The sequence below is a fragment of the Falco biarmicus genome, chromosome 13, assembly GCF_023638135.1.
Source record: "Falco biarmicus isolate bFalBia1 chromosome 13, bFalBia1.pri, whole genome shotgun sequence".
Taxonomy (NCBI): Eukaryota; Metazoa; Chordata; class Aves; order Falconiformes; family Falconidae; genus Falco; species Falco biarmicus.
Window position 1 is genome coordinate 16,339,287 of NC_079300.1, and position 15,658 is coordinate 16,354,944.

Genomic DNA, 15,658 nt, shown 5'->3' on the forward strand with positions numbered 1-15,658 from the left:
TAGAGGCAAAAACAATGGTGGAAGAGTCTGAAACAGTCATAGCACACCACCACTGCTCATTTTCAATTAATGTTAATAAGAATTACAGGGATAACCCCCACATTCTAATAGCTCTCATGTTATTCTGCTGTCACTGTAACTTGATATCGCTGCTGAAACAACTCATTCTGCTCCCAAATTCACTGTAGCATGGGTTATTAGAAGCAAGTAAGCTTATGTTAATTTGTTCGCTATCGCAAAACAGTTATTGAAGTTAGTGAAGAATGTCTATCTGGTTATTAAATGGTAATCAGAAGAATAGGTTTTCAGGGTGAGAGAAATCTAAAGAGTGACAGCCTAGGGTACAAAACAATAACACATGTGATTCTACCACAGACCTTGGTGTGTGTTTGTATACACATATATAAGAAAATAAGCAAAAAAAAAAAAAAGTATGTGTGTAAGTGTGTGTGTATATATATGAACATGCGTGGTTGGCTTCTGTTGTCGCATCTTCAGTGTCACTGCTCACTGCCTGCAATATACCAATGGCTCATGAGCTCTGGGTTCGTGGTAGAGCACTGTCTGTCCTGTGAAATAGCTGTTTTGGCAGATTCTGTCCATGTATAAGGATTCAGTGGTCCAGCGGGCCTGGCACAGTTTCTCTGGGAGAAATGGCTACATTTGGTCATTTTTATGTTATATGGCAAAGAACTGTAAAGGTGTACCACTTCTTGCAGCTTCTGTTGGCTGAAGGATGGGGCATGGCCACTTCCTAAATTCTTCTGAATACATTTTCCTTACTGTAGCTCCTTATTTTCAGAAAAATGCCTCCCAGGAGAATCAAAGTTTGAAACTCATTAATATCCCAATGACTGCTGCTGCTTAGTTTTTGTTCTGTATTTCATCTTTAGAATTAGTGAATATACTGATACCACTATCTGGTTGGTGTGTAACTACTCAGCAGTGGTGAAATACGTGACCAATTTCTTCCATGTTACTAGAGTTATTTTTCCCTCAGTTAAATCCTCAAGTTGTCTATCATACTGGCTTTGCTGACACTTTGCCAATGAAAAGAAAGGTACTGTGTTTTACAGTTGGGCAAGCAGTTGAGGTTGGAGCTCCTTGTACTAATCCACGAGTTACGCTACATTAAACAAAAATCAATCTCTGCATGTAATGATGTAGTTTTAAAAATAGAGGAAACTCTTGCTAAATATCACTTTGTCAATGTGATTAGATTCTTCTGTTTTAAACATGGAATAGAATTAAGAGGACAGTAGCATAGCAGGATTGGAAAAAGTATTTACTAACTAGTGAAAAAACTAGCATGAAAGTAATCCCAGAATTAACTCCAAATAGTAAAAGTTCTTTGTTCATAAGAATCTTCAGGTTTGTATTTAATATTTAATCTCTTCAATTTGCAGATTAGTAAGTAGCATTGGTCAGAGACACTTTGAAATGGATACCAAATTATACTGACATGTAATTTATTTTTTTGTGTCCCTCAAGTGCAATGGCTTTTCGTGAAATATTAATTTTTGTAGACTTTATGGTACATCTCTGAAATTAAAGTCAAGCAATTCTATTTAAAATCTGTCTAGAATGATTTTCAATATGCATAAACAAACACCCAGAATATCATAAAATCAAGACTGAGTATTGCACCGGAGTGTTTCCTATGCAAAATAATATTCTAGCCTTCCAGTTTTTTGAGGGCAGTAGAGCAGGAATGAATAGCAGACTTTCCCTGGGGTAAGAGATCCCTTTACCGTTGCAAATGGCAGTAGAGAAGAGTGAAGTTCTGTGCAAACTTCCTGTGGAATCCAGGTGAACAGGGCAACCCAGGCAGCCCATCAAAAAGTACATGTTTTGCTCGGTACCAATTAAAAATGTGTTAAGAAGCTAGATGCTGCTTTAAAAAGTATCCCCTTGGCTGGCTTCTGAATCTTGCCATGACTTGTCAAAAACACATCATCTGGGCATTTGTCTTCTACATTTTCTGTGTGTGTTTCATATATTCACTCCTTCTGTTTTGTGTAAATTGTTGATGATTCTCAGATTTGGAAAAAGAGTTAAACTATAATCTTTTCTTTTGGCTTGAAATCATGCCTAGTAGCTTTTGAGAGCTGAATGTTCTGTTGTCTGTGTCTTGAAAGTCATACAAGCATTTAGTTGGTAGTTGTTATATTTGCAACAAATTTTTGGCTTAGCTGAAGCAATAAATGTAGATGCTAGGAGAATATAATCTCTGTTTTGTAAATAAAAAGAAAAAGCTTTTACCCAGATATTTTTGTATGCTGGGGTGTTTGCTTTTTTTTTAAAATCTTACATTAAAAAAAGGACAGTCAATAGCCTGTAGGTATTAGAGATTCAATGAGTAAGCCTGAATTCTATTTAAAAACTACAAAACACTATTTGCAAGCACCTTTCATTAATCTGAATTGTTTGTTTATTTACCAGATTCACTTGAACTATTTGGGAAACTATATTCCTAATGCTTGGACACGGGAAACTGGTTGTAGTATTTGTGATTTAGACTTACTAGACTTGTCAACAGTAACGGTAAGAATACTTTTCACTAGAACAAAATTATTTTGAATGCAGTTGGTAGGTTTATAGTGATTTCTGAGACAGTGGCTTTTGTATGCAATATTACATTTTGTAGACACCTCAGGACATTTTTTTCTGGTATATGAAACTGCAAAGATGGAATTTTAATTTACTGGAAATATCAGTACTTTCAGAAATGTTTGTAGTCACGCATTTTAATATAGGTTTCCCCCATATTACTGAAGATGATTCCATCTCCAAAAGCCCTCCAGATCCTTACCTCTATTCACTGAGGGTGAATGAATGATTTTTGAATCATGCAAGATTCAAGCGAATAATGAAAACTTGGGGGGATGTAGAAAAGCTCTTTAGATATTTCAGATTTTTAACTGCAGGCCTACAAAAAACTTGATATGCACCAATTTAACAATTTGTTACTAGTAGAGGTTAACTGTAACACGATTAGTTACTGTTTTCTGAGAGATACTGAGAAACAGTCAAAACTACCTTGTAGAGCATGATACAGATATCTGTATTGTATATGTAAATGTGTTTCTGTAGAATAAATCTCATATAATTGAGATTTGGATATCAGTTCAGTCTTCAGAATTCTTGTAGGACAAACATACACGTACACATGACTCTGTGTATCCAGTATTCGGGCTCCAAGCATGACGTCTTTAGTGTCTTTATGAATATTTCAGCTTGTACTCAGTAAATTTTAGGCAAAGTAAATACTAAGATCTACCATGCTGAAATGTAAGGCTTGTACTTAAAGAACATTCTGATTATTGTTAATAGGCTGTTTCCAGCAGCTGTTTCATTTCTGTTCTGTATTGAAGATTGGCATTAGAACAGGTCTTAGAAGGTCATGTTAAAGATAACAATCCACTACTACTCTCATACTATCTTTGCAATGAAAGAATAAAGTGAAAAATTTTCTGGACAATAAGTAGCTTATGGACTGGAATATAATCTAAAAAAGTTATTGCTGGAATTGTAATAACTTTCAGATTATTTTACATCTTTTATTTATTTTAATTTTGCTTTGAAGTTACAACACTTGAATGATTGTTCTACTGAAATAGTGTTTGCAGTCCCAAGATACAGTTTACCTGAGGAAAAGTTGTTGTCTAAGTTTTTCCTAAGGGTGGTGTTAATTATAATGTAGTTGGGAAGCAGTTAAATCTTAAAGCCGGTAATAGGGAGTAACTTGCAATGATTTACTGGATAGCTTCCTATAGCTTATGTACATCTACTTGGAATGTGTCTTCCTTACTGTAATTCATTCTTTGGACTTCATACCTCATTCACTCTGCCAGCAGAAATAACGAGACTTTTCCTTGGCCTCTGTAGAATGTTTACTTCAGGCATTTCTAAGCACAAGCAATATTTCATTTTCTGAACGCGCTTTCTGTTCAGGCCTGGCTGGTTGCTACTTAACAAGAAATCTTCAGTGAAAAGAAGAATACCAGCTCTGTGCCTCTAATAGTTCTTCTCATATTGTTTTATTTAACTTTATGCATTGATACACTCATCTTCTGAGGATTTTGCTTGTTCTCATAAGCAAGTAGAGGATAAGATTTGTTGATACCAGCTATGTTTTGGGCTTTGAGTTCTTTTAGGTGAATTCTGACATGAATGGGTCCTTGACTTGATGAGCTTAGGTGTTGCAAATTCAATGTTTTGGGCTGGGCTTACCCACAGATCTTGCTTTTAGCAGTACAAAATGGATAAACTCCACTGTAGAACAAGGAGCTGAAATAATACTGCTTTCCATCATGGACATGGGGATATCTATCCTTCTGTGGAGGTCAGGGGTAGGTGCGTGCAAGGCAGAGATGGGTGGAAGCATTGCTATAGGGTATGTAGGTTGGTCTGTGATGGATGAGCAGAAGAGCCCAAGGCATTAGCAAGGTCAGTGTGAGTAGGTGCTGGGAGCATGACCTGTGAAAAGCTGAGCTTCAGGGTTACCTGTGAAGGAGCTGAGAGCCATGTATGCAGAGTGTTTTGCTTTTAGTCCTTGTCATCTTCACAGAAGCAGGACCTCCTGTGCTCTGATCAGAGCTGAAGTGTGGAAGCACTCAGTAATTGCATTCTTCTGCTAATGTCAGCAGCATGTGCCACCCCCAAATTAGCTACCTGCCTGAGACAAAGTAGGGTAATGAAAAATAAATTGAAGAACACACCCTGACTCAATAAGTGTAAATTTTTGCCACTTCTTAAGGGCTTTTTTGCTTAAACCTAAATTAAACTGGAAAACAGATTTAGTCTCTTAAATGAGAGCTACTTCCTAAATCCTGAAGCTTGTTACTGGTGTGGAGACTTCCTGGTGCAGGTGGAAAGAATGACCTCGCTCATCTTTTGGCTTCACTGGTGACTCTTGTGCAAGAGTTCCTGGACTTAGTGTGATTTTACTGGGACATTATCCTGTATTTCTTTCAAAAATTGCCATATGCTCAACTACTGCTTGTGAGAAAGTAAACTTTAAAAGGCAAATGCATGACCTTAGTGAAACTGAGAAAATTACATCCTGGTACTGACTGGATATTTCCAAAGTGTTTTTGCTGAGGCACAACTGGGAAGAACCAAAATTTCTGACTTGATATACTCAAAATGCCGGTTATTAAAATTGTCCATTGTGACCTAGATTCAGATTATGCAGTGGCAACTCCTTATAGTATGGTGAGCCAGGATCTAGATTGATGAGCTCTCTGCTTTGAGGAGATGTGGTGGGAGATGCATCAGAAATGGGAGACACAGCAGAGCGTTCTGCTTTGAGGAGATACAGTTAGCCGGAATTTTTACTCTTGGTTCTTTAAACACTTACTTTTACCTCAGTCATCCTACACAGATCTTAGCGTAGAGCCAAGCAGTTCACACTTGAGTGTGCTGCAGGAGTGTCAGTAATTCCTTTTTGTCCCTATAACCCTTGCAGGTCCAGCTTGAACCTGCTTCTCTTTATCCTGGAGAGTAAGGGGAAAATGGCTCAGAATTAGAGAAACAGTCAAAATAGGTTAATGCAGCAGTTCTAGTATTGGTAGCAATGTGCAGGTACAGCTTGGTAAGCCTGATGGCACACACAGTTTTCCTCATTGCTTGCAATCAGCAGCACCAATTACCATGACACCAGCCTTAGTGGAGTGGTTGCCAGAGAATCACAGCTGCATTTTTCAGGACATGTCAGTGTACTTGTCTTCATCAGTTTTCAAGTTATTAGGATGTCTGCATGAGTATGTATTAGGTTTGCAGATGAAATTGTGAATAGGAGGTAGTCAGGGTAAACACTGGTGCCTAATGTTTCCAATCTGGTGCATTTGCCAGTATGTTTCTGGATTTCTGATGTAGACAGTGATGCAGTAAAATCTCAACATGCACTAATGGTTTATCCAGACACTTTTCAAGTGGGTGTTGGCTTGCTTAAGGAAAGCTAAATTGCAGCCTTTTATACTTGTGTAAGGTTTCTCTCCAAGCCTTGTAGTGGGTTAGACGTTTATACTAATTGTTTTGGAGGTGGAAATTTTTTTTGTTTAATAGTCTTATGTCTGTGTAGAAGTCGAGGCCTTTGAAGATTAAATTTCTGTCTTGCATAGTGTAATAATATATATTAGGAATACACAGAAGTGCTGTCTAGTTTTTTTTAGTAGTCATGATCTCCCTATCAAGCCCATACAAACCAGGAATTAATACCACTGTACAGAAAGATGTGAATTCACGTTAAAACATAAATGCTTTATGTGAAAACACATAAAAATAAAAATTAATCAGATAAGTAAAATGTTTTGTGGTATTTATTCTTTAACTACTTCTAAAAAACCTAGTCTTCCTTACATTTTCTTGCAAATGTAACGTATGTACATTACTTGCAAAAAAATGAAATTACAGTGTAGTTCTAGGTGTATTTTCTTAAATATTTTTTCAACATTTTAATAATACTTTTTTTAAAGAAGGAATTTAAAAAAAACATATGTTATTTTCTACTTCCTGTTTCTGTTACTGGAATTTGAAGAGTTTTCTAGCAATATTAAATCCATTGTCTTTGCTTATTTAATGAAGTGAGTGTAAATAAAAAGGGGTCATAGCAGTTCTGAGCCAGCTGGTTTTGATTGTTTGAAGACTGTGTAGTCTTAAGTTACTACAACATGACTTAAGTTGCTTTTTAGTATAATTAATCTTAGAAAGGAGGCAAGTCTTATTGGTTGTGTCAAAATATCATTTTTTTTAGGAATATCCAAGAGTAAAAATTGGTGTTTTCATTGAACAACCCACTCCTTTCCTACCTAAATTTTTAGACAGACTGTTGACTCTGGACTACCCAAAGGAGGCACTCAGTATCTTCATTCATAATAATGTAAGTATGATGTTACTATAGTGCCAAGCTTCAGTTTTGGAAATTATGCTATGAATGAAAGTGTGTGAGAGAATATATGGATTCTTTATATGTACATAGTTAACTGCATAGGAAGAGATAATCTTTCAGAATTCAGTATGCAGAAGTGGAAAAAATACACAAATGCAATGAGATAGCGTCAGTGCTTACTGAAGTCTTGAAAGAAGCTGCTTAGATTCTTTCTTTCACTAATAAAAAATTTGTATTTTAAAGTGTGGGCTTCTGGGGGAAGTACTGATAACAAAGTAGAGTAAGAATAGAATAGTTTCAGTTTGAAGGGACCCACAATAATAATCTAGGCCAACTGCCTCTCCACTTCAGGACTGACCAAAAGTTAGAGCATGTTATTAATAAACTACTATCCAATAGTTGACACTGGATTTGCTTTTCTTTCCATTGATACCCCACTGCGTTTATGTTTCTCTTGGTTCTCTTGCTCGGTGCCATGGGAAAGACATGTATATCAAAGTGTATTTTGAATGGCACTACAGATGAATTGCTTTTTTGAATATTTTTGAATGCTTTTTGCTAATTACCTAATGATCTGGTGTCACTGATAGTTCACCAGTGACTTCAGTATTGCTGTTTTCTTGAGTGAGGTGGCAGATGTGTGTAAGTCTTTTTTTGGGGGCGGGAACACAAAAAACCCCCCCAAAACAAAAAAAACCCAAACAACCCAAAAACCAGAAAAACCCAGCTGGGCTGGAAGAGAAATAGGAGGAAAAATATAATCTTGCCCTTTTTCACTTGGCGTGCAATACTGTTGATATTGTAGCACAAAAAGTCTGAATAGAAGTGGAGTTTATCTTTAAAGTTTTCAGTGTGTTTTATAAAGGGGATGTTAAATGGGATATGCACATAGGAATCGTAGGCTATGCTAGGTTCTTTTGCTTCAACCAGAAGTCATATGGTATTTGAAATGAACATAAACTGAATAGCTTTTTTTTATCATAAAGGGGGGGAAAAGCCTACCCAATACTTACTCTAATATCGGCCATAATATATAAAAGCTGTGACTGAGAACACTGGGTTGGAAGCATTGCTTGCAGCTGAGGTCTTTAATTTACAGGTAGGGTACTTAGAAATTAGACACAATCACTGTGACCATGTTTTAAAGAAACAATGACTGCTGTGACTGTCCACCTGGGTACAGGTGGCAGCTCCCTTTCTAAAGCCATTCTGGAACAGCATAAAAAACTTGTGTGCCACTGAGGTTGTAGGATGGTTTTGAAGATCATAAAATATTCTGAAAAAAATATTGCATAAACATTCTGTGAACCTTGCATCATTGGTCTGGAAGTATGGATTTGGTTTATATTGCTGATGTGTTGGATTCTTTTGCTGAAATTTTGAACAGACAAGCTTCATTTTAATGACAGTTGTACTGGAATATTCTTAAAATGCTGTTTGCCATCTGTATGTTTAGGATAGAATACAATGTGTTCTTGGACTCTGTGTGTATGATTTCACAACAACTTGTACTTTTCACTAAAAACAATGTTAACATGATTACAGGAGGTTTACCATGAAAAGCACATCAAGAAATTCTGGGAAAAAGCCAAGAACATTATCAGAAGTATAAAAATTGTTGGACCTGAAGAAAATCTCAGTCAAGCAGAAGCCCGGAACATGGGAATGTAAATTCTAATTTATAAATCTGTTATAATGATGCATACACTAACATTTTTTCACCTTTTATGTATACTATTTTGCATCTTAAACACTAACAATTTTACATTGTAAGATACAAAAGCAGAAGTTTTTTGGTATAACAACATCTAGATATGAACTGAGTTTTTTTTATAGTTTCTGTGTAATATAAAAAGCTGTTGGTCATTGTGAAAACATCTCTGGTTTGGACTACTGTGATAATCTGTCATCATGCCTTCTAATGAAGGCGTAGACAATAGACTACAAAGAAATAAGAGGTGTCAAATTTTTTTACATTATGGTTATCTCAAACATGGGTGTATGTTAAAACATGATGAGTATGAACTGTATAGTTTAAATATTTATTTTGCAAACAATGCTATTGAAATGGATGATACAACACAACAAACTTTATTAAAGTTTGTGCAGAAAATTATATGTAGTAGTAATTTAAAAAAATGTGGAAGCAGATGCAAATGTAAATTGAAATTCTAATTGCAGTGTATCTTCTAAAAATGTTTGTTTCTTTTTTTAATCCAAAACCTTTTCAAGCTAACATCAGAGTGTTTTTTCGAATAGAATTTCCTCTTGCACTGGATATGCATTTAACAATTGCACTTCTGTTGTCTTAGTCATCTAGCCCTGGCACACCTGCCCCCAACTCCCTTTTTCTTTTTTTAAATGGTATTATATTCAAGTGAAAATATGGTTAAAGCTTGACCTGGCCATACAGGTGACAGAACTATATTTCTTCCTATGGTTCAAAGGACAGGAATATCCATTAGAAGTGTTCTAGTAGAAGTTCCTGCTTTCAGGAGGAAGAAAAAAGGACTTGCGAAGGCAACTGACTTTCTGATACTTGGTCCTGCTTGCTTTTTTTTTTTTCTTTTTTTCCTTTTGTTCCTACTAGGGAATCCAGATCTTTAGTTTTTAAACCTGGCACTTGCTAGACCTAAATGTGACCTTTGGAGTATGCATACCATGTCAGACCTGCCTGTCAAGATGTCTCTTCAGTGGCTGCAGCACTGGCTACTACCACAGCATTGCTTGTGCCTCTCCCAGTATGTCCTGTCAGTCAGATTATGGAATTTTACACACCAGCATCCCACCAAGACATCGCTGTGGCTCTTGAGCAGGCTCTGTCCTCACATAATTCTTCCACTCTTTTCTCCCAAATCTTCCATGAGTGTCAGAGCAGAGAAATTAATTTTGAAAGGCCCTTTTCTTTTATATTCAGAGGCCAAGAGCATAGCATAGGCTGTTCATGGCACCAGCTGAAAGAATGAAGGTCCAGTCCTGAGTCTCTGTGATGTTCTTGGAAATTTGTGTGAATGGGGCTTTGTTGTGCTGAAGCCACTGAAAAACTGATATTTGGCTGAGGTCCAAGCCTCTCCCGTAGCCTTTCTATGAAACACTACGGCTGCCCAATGTTAGTGTAAACAGCCATTCACGTGTTTACAAATCATTATTTCCAGTAAACTTTAAACAAATGTATCATGTTTGCAAACTTTTTGAAGTAGCGTACACTACATGTAACTGAGGTAGAATTTCTGCAGTTGCCTTTTCCTCTTTGTTATATAGACACCATAAGGCAGAATCTTTAATGTAATAAATTTCTGTACTGTAACTAAATCTCACCTGAAGATCTTTAAACCTGTCATCTTTTGACAGAACCTACTGACGTATGTGACAGAGGTTTTGATATGGTATATGGTCTTTGCTTGATCTGTGGGTAAAAAATAGTGATTTAAATGTATATTTGCAGAAAATCACTCAAAATTCTGTTATGTAAGGCAGAGAGATAATCATACATACTTGTGGTGAGTACCACTGGATACACTACACTGTGATGTGTTATCCATTGTCCAGATTGAATTTCACCCATGTTGCTCCTCCCTTGAAAAGCCTCCTTAATAAAGATTCTCTTAGAGATATGTACCATATAGAGAAAATATGGAATGAGACCATGCCAAAATACTGAATCATCCTGAAAGTATGAGTGTTATTAGTAGGATTTTTCATGTGAGCAATATAGATACAACTTGACGTCCCCTTTCGATTTGACTGAAGCAAGTTCAGTTTATTTGCTGCTTCCTTTGTACTTCTGCTCTGCTTGGCTGCCCTTATGAACATTGCCACTCCTCTGGCACAACTGCATTTTACTTTTCCTCAAAAAAAGTACCTTGGAAGTGCAGGTAGTTACCATAAAAAAATATTTGCTTTCAGCCTTCAGCTGGCTTCCAACATAAATAACCTCATTTATTCCTAACTAATACTGCAATGGGAATAACTTGAAAAGAGTGATCCTTCAAACCTTTTTGATGATTTGATTTACAGAGATTGATATATTTGGTGGTCTTATTAATTTTCTCCTGCCTTTATCTGCATTGTTGACTGATAGTTTTGTTCCATCTGCCTTAAACACTTGCTTTCTCTTTTTCCAAATTAGCCGATTTTAGTGTCTCTGTTACTTTCCAGTAGATTTAGAATTAATTTTGTCTCCTCACTTGCACATTCCACACAAAATCTATTCATCTGAAGCAGTAAAACAGGCTTCAAATTATACAGAGATAGAGGGAACTTCAAGCATTGAAGTTCTGGTTTGTTTTCAGCAGAATACTTTCAAGTATATAACACAGTTGGGTCAGTTTTCTCCTTACCTCTTTCTTTTCTTCCCTTTTTTAGCTCAGTAAAAAGTGATGCTAAATCACAATGAGGTTCTCGGTAAATGAGACTCTCTTATGACAAAATAGATATGAGAAAATAACATTTTTAAAAAAAATAATTCACCTGTAGCCATGCAGCAAACCTCTGTCTAATTTTCTCATTTACGCAATAAAGAATAATTGAAGCATTTACTTTCTTGCTGCTTCTTGACTTGGAAAGCTCTCTTCTGTGCTTGTGAAAGTTGGATAGGTGTTGAAAAGGACCTAAAATTGTGCAGTCAGCAAAAACCTGTTACAATCCAACAAGACGGGCAAACAGGAGTGCACAGCTTTCTGTATTGTGGGCTGAAACAATAAAAAGGGAGGAAAATAAAGAGGAGTTTAGCTGCGTGTTGTCAAAGTCTGTTCTCTGCATGTACATCACTTGAAACCCTAAAATAGCATTCCCATGTCTTTTTTTATAGCCTTTGTCTACAAGGAATATATTAGAGTTCTTACAGCTGGTTCTTTTTTTCTTTAGGAAAAAGCTCATTTGTGGTTTCGCCTTGTTTGGGGATGAGATTTCACCCAGCTGTTACACGACTCGTTATAGCAGATAATGTAAAATAACAATATGAAATTTATTCAAGCAATAACAGAAACTGAGGAAACACAGGAATTTACCTCATTCACATCTCTGAGGTTTTATTTATAAAAGGCGGCTTTTCCATAATCTTTTTTTCCCCAAATACTTACAGTTTTTCAGGGTTTCTTTTTCTTTGAGTTTTTTTTTTTTTTATCCTCCCTCAAAAATGTTAGTAATAGAACTAGCTAGGACTTTTTTGTGAACTTTAAAAATACGATTTAACTCAACTTTGAGTTAATGAAATTGTACATTGGAAGTTTTCAAAAGTTTCAGGAAGAATAGTAGAGAGATCAGAATTGGTTAGAGAGTTCACTGACCTCACTGTTGAATTTTGAGCTGAATTTGGAGTCTCCTGTGTGTTTCTTGAGAAAGGATATTAAGTCCTTGTCTCTGAGCTCCCATTTGGCATTGATCAGCCGTGAGGTGGACTCCCTTTCAGTCCTTCAAGCAGGGCAAGTATCTTGGATATGGTTGAAGAAAGAGCAGGAATTAAACCTGTGTCTCCCAGATGTCAAGTGATATCTGGTGGAGACTTGGGTTTTCTGGAGTTGCTTCTTCTGAACACTTTGGCAGTTTTGGGTTTCAGGCTCAGATGGAAGTGGAACAGCTTGAAATTTGAGTATTGCAGAAGAAAACCAGCTTTCCCACCCCTATCTGATACCAGTAGCTTCCAGGTGTGGTAACTGTGGTAACAATACTGAAGCTTGAGATGCAAAACTAAACATTAGTGCTTTATCTGTTTTGTGGCTGTGTTTGTTTGGTTTTAGTGATGATTGATAAGAGTTTGTTTATACTGTTGTGGCTATCTGGAGTGATGCAAAATGTAACCCTAAATGGCAGCGAGTGTCACCCAGTGTTTCAGTAAGCGCTGCAGCCTTTTATCTGGGACACGTTTTCTTTCAGAGGTCTGTCAAATGCTGTAAGTGCTTTCCCTTTGGACTAACAGTCCACATTTGGATTTTTATTTCTAAACTGTGAGTGGTATAAAAATGATAAATAGATTAATTGCAAATTCAAACTGTCTCAAAAAAACCCCCCAAACAAACCAGCAAACCCCACCCAAAATTTAAGTGACTCAATGGTAAAGAAATTGGGTAGACCATGTACCTTACTGCTAAAAGCAGCTAGCTCCTTGGAGTGTCTCAGTGGAAAGTTTGATGAAGAGCAGTGGCACTTTCCCTTTTGGATGAGGTCACTCTTCCAGATGGGCTTGTGGTTTGTAAGCAAAGTTAAACATTTCTCTGATTGCAAAATACTTTAAACTGATTTGCTGAGCTTCACTTAATGCTTCCAACAAAAAAATCTTGGCCTTCTACTAGATTTCTGTTAATTGCTACGCTGAAATGGCTTTAAGTTACGTACAAAAATATAGCTTTCTTTTTAACATTTGCTCTTGGTTTATAAGCAGGTGGAGTGTAAAGCAAGTAGATTTTAGCCAAATCGGTTTAGCCATTGAATTTAAGTTAGGAAGTATATTACTGAACTTATGAGTATTGCTAGAAAGCACTTTTCACTTGTTCTTTGGTACAACCTGGACATAGTAGTTTCACATACAATCTGGGATTCCTGCATCTGGAGAGGTTAGCATACACTGTGAGAAGGTAATATTTTAAAGCATGAGAATATGCAGGATTACTTTTATTTTCTTGAGAAAGCTACTTGGCAATATTGAAAGCCAATGAATTTCTTGAGAGAGTAGGCTTGCTTTGTAAGTTTTGACACAAACTTTTACAACTCTTTTTCTGTATATCTGAAGCCTGAAGTGTTTTGTGGAGATGACCTTAAAGTGCAAGGGCAAAATTAATACTTCACATTTGACTTGGTGACTTGAATCTGGGAATGCAAGGAAAATTATTGTGCTTTAAATGTTAAGCTTTGCCATTTGGTGATGCAGTCTTCATTGCTATTTAGAAATAGGGGGAAAATGAGTTGAAGTACAGTCAGCATACTAGCCTTGAGTTTTGGTCTTTTTATATCTGTATATGCACATGTAATAAATATATAGAATATCAATACATATCTTTAATATTCTTGGTTTCAGAGGTTGAAGTTGAAGGCTTCATTGTAGGTGATTTGTACTACAGCTAAATAAGGCAGTAATGCCTTAAATAGTCTCAATAATTGAGAGTTCTCAGTAGATTATTGCATGACTTAGTGTGACTTAGACCAAAACGTTTAATTTAGCATTTTGTGTTTTGGATTATTATGTGAATGAAGAACAGAAGGATTTTCAACACTAAACATATTGTTTTAATAGTTATATATATATATATATATTAATAGTTTTAATAGAATTCACTGGCTCTGCATTTAAAGTTGGGAGGTGAGAGTGAGGGGAAAAAAAGGCAAAAGTTGAAGGATTGTACATTTTTAAATTATGTGATCAATTTTTCAGTCAAGTTTGCTTACAACTGTATATAAATCTGTACAATTTGGTTTTTTTCACATTTTCATAATTAAAAACATTAATTCCATTCATATTTTTGTTAGCAGCAAAAGGTTTAGCTGCTTTTGGGGAATTGCTGGCCAGTGTTGTCAGGAACCCCAGACTGACATCAAGTTCTTTGGTCTCTCAGATTTAGTTTCCTCATTAGTAAAATGGGGATAAAGGAATGGAATGTTTTTGGAAGAAATCTAACATCTAATGTCAAGTGCAATATAAAAGTTGGGTTACTATTAATAATTGTAAATAAAGCTACTTAAATTGTGTTCAGTAGTTGTAAAACTTCGGACTGAATAGGCTGGTAATGGACAGTGCCATAAACACTTAATTGCTGGACTGTGTTATGGCCAAAATAAAATCTGCTGGTTTCAATTGGGACAATTATGTGAGGAAGTGCTGGTTAAGGAATTGCTGGCATAAAAACATGTACACATAAGATAAACTGTCAGTGAAGATGTCAGTGAAGACAAAACCAGAAACTGGCTAAAGATTTAAACTATAGGTGTGTGTCTAAACCCCGTGACTTCAGCAGTAGTGGGAAGACCATTTTTGCATTTCAGTATTTTAAAAATTTGGCTCAAATTACTACTACATCTTCAGTGATCAGGTTTGAAGTGCAGGGATTGCTTAAATTTATGGTATAAAAAGCTCTGCTTTCTACTGTGATTCAAACAAAGTCATTCTTAAGTCCTTTGAGCAGAAGAAAGTTTGAACAAAGAGACCTAAAATATAAAAATATAAGGCATCTGATCCATGTCTTTAAATCTTCTTGTAGATGATCATGATACTGTAGCCTAAAGACACCTTTCTTTTACAATACTATACTGCAGAGGGCTTTTACTGCCATGTATGAGTAGAGCATTTGGTTGTGGTTTGGGGTTGTTGAGTTGTTTTTTTGTTGTTGTTTGTTCATCTTTTCTGGTTATGTGTGAGTTAATCATTCCCTTTTTTCTTTTTAGGGACCTTTGTCGCCAGCATAAAGCATGTGAATATTACTTCAGCATAGATGCAGATGTCGTGCTCACAAACCCGAAAACTTTAAGGCTACTAATAGAACAGAACAGGTGTAGTATATCTCTTGATTTTACAGAATTTCCTCTAGCTTTAAAGGATTTTCTGGGGCACATCCAGAGAAAAGAAGATCCCATCTGTTCTTGCAGAGCTACCTGTGGTATTTGTTTACCTTTGTTTATTTGTTTATCTTTGTTTACCTGTGGTATTTGATTGCCATAGTTCATAATGAGCTTGGAGGTGAACGATTCACAAAGCATTTTGTTCCTGGCAAACAGCAATTCTTGATGTGAATTTCAAATGCTTCAAGGTTCCTCTGAAGAGAATGGTATGGTGTAAGC

At 36.2% G+C, this 15,658-nt stretch overlaps 1 protein-coding gene across 2 annotated transcripts in view; it reads left to right on the plus strand.

Annotated features, from left to right (window-relative positions):
- The window catches only part of PLOD2 (procollagen-lysine,2-oxoglutarate 5-dioxygenase 2), a 54,974-nt gene that overhangs the window by 29,216 nt on the left and 10,100 nt on the right, over window positions 1-15,658 (plus strand). For both annotated transcript variants that reach the window (XM_056358790.1, XM_056358791.1), the window contains exons 8-11: window positions 2,443-2,544; window positions 6,758-6,883; window positions 8,438-8,559; window positions 15,266-15,370. In XM_056358790.1, the coding sequence (XP_056214765.1) occupies window positions 2,443-2,544; window positions 6,758-6,883; window positions 8,438-8,559; window positions 15,266-15,370 (455 nt within the window). The remainder of the gene's footprint in view (window positions 1-2,442; window positions 2,545-6,757; window positions 6,884-8,437; window positions 8,560-15,265; window positions 15,371-15,658) is intronic.